Raw genomic sequence first — 11454 nt, 5'->3', positions numbered from 1 at the left:
TAAATATCTACAGATACTTCTAAATAACTATCTATAAATATCTACATATCTAAATCTCTACACAAGTATCTACATATACACATAGCTACATATTTACTGAAATACCTAAAAACAACAAAATAAACATCTAATTAAATATCTTCATATCTGAATAAATATCTAAATACATGTTTAAATGCCAACATATCTAAATATCAACATAAATATCTACATATCTAAAATATCTAAATAAATACATGCATACAGTCGTGGTCAGAATTATTGGCACCCTTGGTAAATATGATCAAGGCTCTGAAAATAAACCTGCATTATTAATCCTTTTGATCTTTTATGTAAAAACAAATCACAAAAATCTAACCTTTCATTGAACTAAAATAATTGAAATTGGGGAAAAATCTCATTATGAAACAAATGTTTTTCTCAAATACACGTTGGACACAGTTATTGGTACTCCTAGAAATTCTTATGAGTAAAATATCTCTGAAGTATATTCCCATTCATATTTATAATTTTGAGCACGCCAGCCATTTTTCAATTATCCAGCCATGGCTTCCTGTTTCACAGGAATATAAATAGGAGGGAAAACAAAGTCCAAATTTCCTTAATCATCCATCACAATGAGAAAAACCAAAGAATATATTTCTGATGTGCAGCAAAAGATAATTGAGCTTCACAAATTAGTGAAGTGGCTTTAAGAAAAGAGCTAGAGCAGTGAAAATTCCCATTTCCACCATCAGGGCAATAATTAAAAAATTCCAATCAGCAGAAAATGTTATGAACCTGCCTGGAAGAGGACGTGTCTATATCGTCCTAATGCACGGTGAGAAGGAGAGTTTGAGTGGCTAAAGACTCTCCAAGGATCACAGCTGGAGAATTGTAGAGAAAGGTTGAGTTTCGGGGTCAGAAAACCTTTAAAAAAAATTGACATCACCACATGTCGTTCGGGAGGGTTTCAATAAAACTTCTCCTCACTCATCCAAAAACAATCTCCAGCATATTCAGTTGTCAGACATGATTGGAACTTCAAATGGGACTGGCTTCTATGGTCAGATGAAACTAAAAAATTAGCTTTTAGCAGCAAACACTCAAGATGGGTTTGGTGAACACAGGGATAAAAAGTACCCCATGTGTACAATGAAATATACTGTTGTATTTTTAATGTTGTGGGCCTATATTTCTACTGGACGTCCTGGACATCTTGTTTAGACACATGGCAACATGGATTCTATTAAATACCAACAGATAAAAAATTAACAAGTGACTGACTCTGTTAGAAATCTTATAATGGGCCATGTTTGGATCTTCCAACCGTACAATAATCCAAACACAAACCTCAAAAACAACACAAAAATGGGTCACTGAGCACAAAACCAAGCTTCTGTTATGGCCATTCCAGTCCTCTGACCTGAACCCTGTAGAAAATGAGTGAGGTGAACTGAAGAGAAGAAGCACCGTCATGGAGCTAGACTGGTAATCTAAAGCGTCTGGGGGGTGTTCCAGAAAGCAGGGTTTACTTACCATCTGCTAAACCCTGAACTCTCAGTTGATCAACCCAAACCTTGCTAACTCGAGGTATGTTGGTTCCAAAAATGAGTCCAGGAGTAAGTTCATTCAACCCAGAGTATGTTCCTGGTTCCTGGCAAGACATTCTCAATAGAGCGATGAATCGATGAGTCACTATGGAAACGGACGGCGGACGCTAACAAAAAGTGCCCATACTGCTGCTTTTTTCTTCTTCTGTTCAAAGGCCATTTGCACACTTAGTGCATATCGCCACCTAATGGGTGGTTGTGCAATCATTTTTCTTTTTTTTACATTTAATCCTTAATCCTTGACAATAAGAATTGTATTGTTTGTTTGATGCGATTTACATAAGTCATATCAGATATGTATTTTTTTTATAGAAAATGCAGATCCATGATGTGTGAGATGATAATAAACTATAACAAACATATATAATAAAACAAACATTACCTTGAGATAAAAGTGTTTTATAATGTAGGCAGATAACTATTATGCCAATACAATAAATATAATAACCATATTATAATAGATTACCTTATATTTTACTTATATTAGTGCTTTATAATTTACATATCATACAACTATATATATATATATATATATACACACAACTTATTGTAATAATATATAATATTGTGCGCTATCTGTCATGCCTACTGGAGTCTCGTTGGTAAGTCACACACACATGCACTAATAGCTCTGAAGTAAGCTAACCCTGAAACAGAACCTACTCCGGAGCAGGTTCTCTTCAGAGAGCAAGTTGCTATGGTTACTTACTTACCCTGAAAGTTACCTCTGTTTTTGGAACCGAAAGTTGAGGTTATCCGCTTACTTACCCTTAAGCATACCCGGGTATGTCACATAACCTGGGGCCTGTACCATGATGGTAGATGAACAAATTCAGAGTTATAGGATAAGTTTTGAGTTGACAAAACCAAACCACTCCAATCTGGCTTTGTTGGTACCATGAAGCTGATCATCAACTTTCTCTGTCAACTCAGGCTTGATCCCGAGTTAATGGAGCGCGTGCACATGAATGTGTGACATCAGCGGTGAACAGCCAATCACAACACAGAGCAAGTGTGATTCACTTCTCGCGAGAGAGCCAGCCAGATTCAAAACTCTTTTGTTAAAGGTTAAGAGATTAAAGAATATGATGAATTTAAACGCATTTCCACTGAAGTACTTGTCCATGAAATAGGACAAATACAGGAAATTATCTTGCTCTATCAGTGTAGTCACAAGTGAAACTTGTTAAGCTATATAGTTGATAATATATAGTGATAGAGACTAAGGTCACATGTAGCCATTTTTAAAGCGTTATCTATTGATTCTACCACTTATTTATATTAAGTATGAACTGTAAATATTAATATTCCTTTCAAATTAATGCTTTATAATAATTGTTAACTAAAAGTGCTTGTATGTAATGGAGTAATAATAATATAAATCATATTATAATTATATAAATCACATGTAAATTGTAATTATCATTAAAGCCAGACAATTTTGTTGTAAGGTACTTCATAGTGACCTCAATTTATAGGAAGAGAAACTGGGGGAGTGACTTTTTTTGTGAGAGACATGTGTCAAATCTGACTGGTCCAATTTCAGTTTGAGATCTCTAACCCAGAACATAACCTGCCCTGGAGCAGGTTAGCTGTGGAGTGTAAGTTACTGTGGCAATGAATGCAGCTAAAAGCCAAGCCACTTTCATGGTACCTAAAACCCAGGATTGGTGCAAACTAAACTGAAACTTACCTGGCTAGCCAGCTAATCCAGCTTCATGGTACAGGCCCCTGTTTTCTGGAACACCCCCCTGGAGTGATTCTGGATGAAGGAATGGTCTCTGATCTCTTGTCAGGTGTTCTCTAACCTCAGTATTAGAGAAAAACATTTATTTCATAATGATATTTCCCCCCATTTTAAATTCTTATTATCCAATGAAAGGTTAGACTTTTGTGAATTTTTTAAATAAAAGATCAAAAGGATTAACAATGCAGATTAATTTTCACAGCCTTCTTTGAACATATTTACCAAGAGTGCCAACAATTCTGTAAGTATCTAAATTCATATCTACAGATCTAAATATCTGAAATACTTAAAAAAAAAAAAAAAAAACTTCTAAACTAATATCTTCATATCTGAATAAAAATCTAAATAAATGTTTAAGTAACTGAATATCAACAAATATCATTTCTAAATAACTAAACATCTAAAATATCTAATTAAATACCTACATAAGTATCTAAATATCTACATAAACATCTAAATGCACAAATATCTAAATTAATATTTAAATATTAATTACCTAAGAATGAATGAACGAAGACAATACAGAACAAAGCTTTGAATAACGTTTTATTCATAATTTATACCAGCAGATACAAAAATGTTTTAACTGTATCCAAATGTGCAAGAAAACACTATTGGTACTTTCATTCATTCAAATGAACAACAAACAAGAACTGACTTTGGACAACTGACCATGTAAACTGGAGTGAGCAGACCCTTTTGGACAAAAAGGACTGAATTCAGAGCATTATCATCACTAACTAAAAACGTTGACTATAATTTTTGCATCTGACTTTTTCTCAAGAGTATACCAAAGTCATTGTGAATACATAGGCCTATATCTAGGTGACATTCTATCTCCCCCGTTTTATAATTAAAAAGGCAATCATAATCGTAAAGCAGCACAAATGTGAATGACACATTAAAGTAATACGTTTGTAAAATTGTACCAAGAGATATAAACAAAGAGAAACTAATCTGAACTAAATTGCATCATGTAAACATTCACCTTCATTCGCAGCACAAGGACAACAGAACATAGATCAGAAAAATAGACATTTCAGTGAAGCTTGTTAAGTGCTCAACTGTCATCGGTTCAAAATACTTCAGCAATCTGAACAAGCCACATCTAACAGCATACATACAAGGTCATGAAAATGATATTGAACATGATGAAGTCCCGGCAACTTTTTCTTTTTTAAACACATGCTCACACACACTGAACATTTTCAGTGTTTATCAAATTACGCCACACATCTGGGAATAAAATAAATGAACAAAAGAAAATTCAATGTACATTGCGGTCACTTCAGTTCACATTTATTTTTTGCATTAGTCGACTTCCACATTCTGGTAAACGCGCTTTTTCAACTAATTGAAAATCTTGTGCCTTATCGAAAACATTCCTCTTTTTGTTGCTTACTAAACCACACTCTCACACTCTCAAACACACACAATTTAGGTGATTCTGACATCCAACAACCCTTCATTTAATTGGAAAACGGCAGCCCGTTCAAATACAGCAAATAAACATGAACATCATATTCTTTACCAAAACACATAGATACAGCATAAGTTTACGGGTGTGTTAAGGAGCAATTTCCGTCTCAAACTGTTCCCTCATATGCATTGCATAAAACAAACACATTTATCACCGAATGAATTAACTCTATGGGCTATGTTTTCACTAATGAATATTAAAGATGGCAAACTGTGTTTATTTGACAGCTAACCTTCAAAGTCTCCCCAAGGTGTCTCACGAATACTTTCCGCGGCACTGTTCACCGGTTTCTGTGAACGCCTGTTGGCACTTTTTAAAAAAGGCCCTTAAAAGCCTTAGACCATGTGTGGTGCGAAACCGCAAATAGAAAGTTCTGGCTCTGATTCACACACATTCAATATGCCAGCTAAAGAGACATTTATAAGCTCCCCTGTTTGCTGATTATCCCAACATAGTCCAAAGCCAAGCAGCGCCAACTGAACCAATTTATGACATATTTATCCCAGCATCATTTAAGTAATGCACAAAAGCCACCAACTCTCACAAAAGACAAGCATCCAATTTTTCCTATCTGAAGCCTTATTAAACAAAAGAAAAGCAACAGATAGTTCTCTTTCAGATGACAGGAAAGAGGATAGGCGGTGTGGGAAAAACAAAACAGTCAACAGTGTATAAATTCTCAAATGTCTGAATGCAACATTTTTGGCTTGAAGCAGAGTTTATGAAATACTAACAGGCTGACATGCTGCTATTATGGAGAACAGAGGGTGAGGAAAGCCTTCTGTCGTTCGGCAAAGGGCAAAAAAAATCTCCCATATTTATGAATGCATAATTCCTTTGGGATACTTGCAGATTAACTGAAATTTTGCTCATGGTTCAAGTATAAACAAGTGAATATAAAACTGTACTTTTAGGTTTTGGGTAGGTTGTCACCAATTCTCTCAACCAGAGCAACAACAACGAGTGATGGCAATCATTCCAGCGCTAGAATATGAAATACTTAAAATGGTGTTTATACAAAACAAATAAGATGTTCATGAACCATAAGAAACCTTTGCTTAATGTCCATGAGCCAAAAATGATTTAGACAGAACAGAATACTGTATGAACCACACTATAAAACATAAATAAAAAACAAAACCTCTTTTGTTCACTACCTGCTCCCTTTTTTTGTATAACATCACAGATCCGTGGCATTCTGCATGTATTCTTCTATAACATTTGTTTTGGATGCGATTCACAGTCCTTTCTTTTATGGCCTTCTCATACCTGACTGAACCAAATTTGTTGTTGCACAGATCTACAAAAGTCTAATGGACGAATAAATGTTTTACTGTTAACCTCTAATAAACGTAGAACATTAATCCTAAATAAATATTTATTCTCTTACAAAAGTTGTCTGTCAAACTTTGACGCATTCGATGTGATAACTGCAATCCACCAAAATTCAGTCATCTAGCATATTCGCAAGTTTCATTAAAAGTACCGATTTGTAGAAGGAAAACTATCAAAACCTGCCAAAAACATGGCTGACATCATATTTCCAGAGAAAAACTAATTCGCTGTAAAGGTGCGATCACATTCATCATTGTTCGGAGAACTTTCATGAGTGAAAACCCAGTCGTTTCAATAGGAATCGACACGATTGGGAATTTCAAGATTTCCTCCCACAGATTTCTAGGTTGAGATTCGCCACATTGACCAACAGAAAGATGCTTGTTTGAAAGTGATTTCTATGTTAGCTGTGCTTGACTATTGAAAATAGAGTCACGAAATTTTGCCAATATGACCACACCTTTACACTACAGCAAAACTATTGATGAATGAAGCACATTAATACAACATCCAATCCTCAAATCCAAGCTTTGATAAGAGCATGAGCATTACTGCAAAACATATTCATATAAACAATGAATGTGTGTATTAGGCATGGCATCCCAATCCTAAATGGTTGCTAGACTTACCATGTTGCTCCGAAAAGACCTGCACAATGTAAAACATTGAATCTGAGCAACAACAAATTAACCGCATATATCTGTGGGAAGATCGGATAGTCAACCTACGCAACCGATCACCTGACCTCCATATATGTAAACTGTTTTAAGAACGCGCCACTCAACAAAAAGTGCAATTTACTACCATATCCCACTACAATCCGTTCAGTAGTGCTTCTCCTGCAAATAATCTTTCATTTTGTTTGGTAAAGGCAGTTTCTGAATCAAATCTATCCGCGTGTACTGTCGAATAACAAAGCGGCAAAGATATTGCAGGGAACGGACTTGCATGAACCGCGAGACGGGATTGGTCAAACGAACGGGGTATGTGGCGGACCCCGGCAGACGGGATCTGGAGTAACAGAATGCGCCATTTTCAGAGTCTTTTATAGAGTGCTCGATGAGATCTACGATGGAAGTGTGACCTTCTACGTCTGGCTGCTCGTAAAAGCTGAATCTGCCGTTCGAATGTTCGATTCTGGTGTGAAGCGTCTTTCCCTGTGACCGAAAGCTTAGGCTGAGGAGATAGCGATCGTCTGAACTGTCCCTCACCAAAAAAGAACCGTCTGGAAGGTTGATGAGCTTCTCCTCAGCCTCCCATCGAGTTATAGGTCCCCAGTACCAACCCTGCTTGGCCAGTTTTTTAAGTTCCTCCGTAAGGCTTGTTACAACCATGGGTCCACTGCTTTGGAAAGAATCGTACACCCTGCTAACACCGGGAGCGGAATTGGGGTCAAAGTTCAGGTGGTGCCTCACTCTCTCGACAACATGAGAGTCTGCACCACTGAACCCAGAGAGGGTCCTTGGAATATCGTTGTTGGAAAGAGGTGACAGGGAGGGAGAAAATAAAGGTGTGTCGGCTCTGGAGTTGGAAAGGACCATCGCCGGAGTACCAGGAAGGTGTCCGTTCACCGCCTGCTCCATGAGAATGTCCGATGGCATGAGATTGTGGTCATCCGGGCCCTGATCCACGTGCAACGAGCTAGATTCGACCTGATCGACCACTTCCATTGGAGAGGGACCATCCAAGCAGAAGGACTGGGACGAATCTGGGTACATTCCCTCATCTAAAGGCATTGTGTACTGGATGTAGTCCTGAGGTGTGAGTCCAATAGGCACGTGATCCTCAATGTTCAAATGCAAGTTGCCACTCTGAGTATCCATGTCCTTGAGAGACTCGCTCTGATCCTGGAACAGACCTTCTAATTGGATGTCATGGAACTCCTTTCTGATGCCATTGAGGGAGGGACTGGGATTGGGGGAGTGGACCATAGCTTTGACTTTCACCTCCATCTTGATGCAAGCCTCTTCAGAGACGACTGGCCGGAAAGGCCACGGAGAAGGGCTGTAATGATGGCTTCGGAGGGACGAGGATCTTAAGGGCCGCTGGGCTTTGACTTCATTAAAGCTTATCGGGACCGACGAGGAAGAGAAGGTGTCGTCATCATCTCCAGAGCCCACCGTGGTGGAGCCTCCTTTGACTTTCGCTTTCTGTTTGGTAGACAGTCTCCTCTTTAGAGTGCCCATAAGACTTTCGCTCTTCGATCGGTTCTTATGTCCCCTCTCATCCTCCCCATTAAGATCACAACCTACCAGCCCCTTGGTGTAACAGCCTCCGAAGAGAGAGTCATCCTTGGTGTACTCGGCCGCTAAAGATGGCTGCTGGAGCATGACAAAATCCCCATCTTCTTTGCCCTTTATGTTAAGTGACTTTCTGATCGTCTTCAGACTGATCTTCTTCATTCTTGTACACCCAGTCAGGTGAGGGCATGGGACGGTCCTATCTGCTGACCGAAGGATGCTAACCGCAGAGTCTGGCCATGTGACTGGGAAATGTCAATAATGTGAACGCCAAAGCCTTCATCATCTGCAAAAGGTGAGAGAAGACATCATGTAAAAAGTGAAATAATCAACAAAAAAACATGCAGAGTTCTTACTCTTTTTGATCTATCATGACTTTTCAAGTCATCCGGCCAGTATTTGGAATTTTTATAGAATATCGGCCAGTATTTGGAATTTTTTTGTGTGTGTGTGGCTGATAAGTGTCAAGAGTAGGACTTGTATTTTGACCACAGCCAAAGTGCAGACGCACAGGATTCCCATTTTCCATCTTCATTAGGTCACAAGCAAATGCTACAAGTTTAAAACAGCTGACATTCAGAAAATCTGCATTTAGATCCATAAACCTGGCAGATTTTGTCAAATCCAGCTAAAGAGTGCATTGCATCCTGTATAAAAATGTATTCGTGTCTGTGTGTGACAGATTGTTTGTGCGAATGATCCATGCTGTGCGAATTAAACATGGACAGGAGGAGTTTTACACTATGCTGAGCTATATCCAGTTTCCTGCAGTCATAAATGTCATATTCTGTGTACTGTATGAAGAATTAACATTGCCTTGTCTTTATTTGAGAAATATGATTCCTGTACCAGATTGCTGAGTGCACTGTTAGTGTCTACTTACTTTTTATTTCACATCTTTATATTTTCAGTTTCTTTCCTTCTTAAAAGACCTGCAAATTTATTTCGGGGGTTCGGTGCCTTGCTCAAGGGCACCTCAGTCGTGGTATTGAGGGTGGAGAGAGCGCTGGACATTCACTCTTCCCACCTACAATCCCTGCCGGCCCGAGACTCGAACCCGCAACCTTTGGATTACGAGGCCGACTCTCTAACTATTAGGCCACGACTTCCCTGAGAACCAAACAAAGCTACAAATACCTACATTTAACTAGATAATCATTACCTAGTTTTTAATATATCCAGTTTGCACTGCCAACTCTACAAATCACGTTTATTAATGATGCTTATATTACTTTGAAAAATATTGGATATCAAGGTTGGCTGTCAGATGAGTCCAAGTTAACATTTCAAACACGTGTAATATATTAGTGACACGGGTTTAAAATATTATATATAGGCCCGGTTTCATAGACAGGGCTTAGCCTAAACCAGGATTAGGCCATAGTTCAATTAGGACATTTAAGTACTTTTTATAAACGTGTCTTAGAAAAAACATTACTGGTGTACATCTTGAGACAAAACAAAGGCACTGATTTATTTTAAGATCAGTCAATGCAAGTTTCTTTCAGTTGAAACAGCTCAGACTTACATTTTAGTCTAGGACTAGGCTTAAGCCTTGTCTGTGAAACCGGGGGTTAATGTTACAAAACTGTCAGATCTGACATTTGATGTTTATTGTTTGAGTTGAACTTTACTATGTTCAAATCAACACAAGGTGCAATCTCGAAGGCTAACCTAGATCAGTTTACAAACACGTCCTTCACAAAATGTAAAAACAAAAAGTATTGCTTTGAATGCATTTACTTATAATCGTTTATGGTGTTCCTCAAAAACAGCAGAACTGACACAGGCCTTTATATCAACACATTTAGCTTGACTATGATACGACTGTCTCTAACTCAATAAACATTAAGCAACACAGAACTAAAAAAAAAAAAAAAAAAGAAAGGAAAGATTAATTATAATATGTTTTTAAGTTTGGCCTGTCACATCAAACTCTGTAACTTTGTCTCGCAAAATGAACAGGCCTGAAATGAGCTGACTTTGCTAACGTTAGCATGCTACAGGAAATTCATCGTGTCCGACACAAACAGAGTGTAAATATTAACGTACATACAACAAATGTCCACTTACCACTTTAAATAGGGTTTGAATCCCCCTTCCAGAAAGATGGATCTGGGTCGAACGTGTCTGTGAATCTGACGACGAGGGTTGCGTTTAGCATTAGCGTGCTAATAATAGACTGCTAGCTACTAAGCTAATAAAGTAACAGCTCCCTCGCACGAACAAGAGCTGCTTAACTACATAAACACCCACTGCTCGTGGTCTGTCATCATGTCGTGCACGTGGAGAGCCGGGGCTGTTTTGTCCTCAGCTGTATTTGCCCGTTTGATGAGAGAAACATTCATTAAAGCCCTATTTCTCTCTTCCTATTTTTAGTGCTAGCTAGCCACTTTGGCTACAGCCCGTTTCTCTCCCTCTTCCTTTGTTGACTGTTGCATTATGGGAAAAGACTCTGAAAGGATAACAAGAGGGAGGAGAACGTCTGGACTGGGATTTATTTATCTATTTATTTATTTATTTATACATACATACATAGCCTACGTGAAATAGCCTATATAAATAAGTAAATTCACAGTTGTTGGAGAGCAAAGCATGATGTATACTATATAGCATTATAATATAGGTTTGACAACTTAAGTAGAATATGTACCATATTATTTATTATATATGCAGTTAATTATTGAACTGTATCATTATGTGGGATATATTATTTATGTAATATCCTCCTGACTACCAGGATAAAACAGTTTTATGAATTTAGTATTTTGTTATGTCATTGTTTAGAGCATAAGAAAAATTGAAAAATAACATTTTTGAAAAATTATATTTTATTTCAATGTTGTGCCATGTCCTCCGTAGAGGACATCAGGACATTTCAAAGACATGAATAGACATGGAAATGCAAAAACAGTGGGATTTTTGTTTTAATCCCAAATCACTTTTCATTTTTTATACCAAACATTATATAAAGATGATTCTCAACTATGTTATGAAATATATTTTTAAAAACCATTTTTCTTTATGCAAAATGTGTGTAAAATGTATAAACTAGTTTTT

General features: G+C 37.5%; 1 protein-coding gene across 1 annotated transcript; it reads right to left on the bottom strand.

Annotated features, from left to right (window-relative positions):
- Positions 1–3874: 3874 nt before the first annotated feature.
- On the bottom strand, positions 3875–10830 carry LOC306863115 (suppressor of cytokine signaling 6-like). The gene is made up of 2 exons (XM_079406300.1): positions 10468–10830; positions 3875–8680 (listed from the first exon to the last, which is right to left on the bottom strand). The coding sequence occupies exon 2, from the start codon at positions 8554–8556 to the stop codon at positions 6979–6981; it is 1578 nt and encodes a 525-aa protein (XP_079262426.1). The 5' UTR covers positions 8557–8680; positions 10468–10830; the 3' UTR covers positions 3875–6978.
- Between the last annotated feature and the right edge of the window lie 624 nt (positions 10831–11454).

This window comes from Barbus barbus (genome assembly GCF_936440315.1).
Source record: "Barbus barbus genome assembly, chromosome: 44".
In the NCBI taxonomy this organism is placed as follows: Eukaryota; Metazoa; Chordata; class Actinopteri; order Cypriniformes; family Cyprinidae; genus Barbus; species Barbus barbus.
The sequence above is the reverse complement of the archived record's forward strand: the minus strand, read 5'-3'. Positions and strand labels throughout refer to the sequence as shown.

Bases quoted from the DNA above. Each gene is read 5' to 3' on its own strand.
- LOC306863115 (XM_079406300.1), bottom strand. From the start codon at position 8,556: ATGAAGAAGATCAGTCTGAAGACGATCAGAAAGTCACTTAACATAAAG.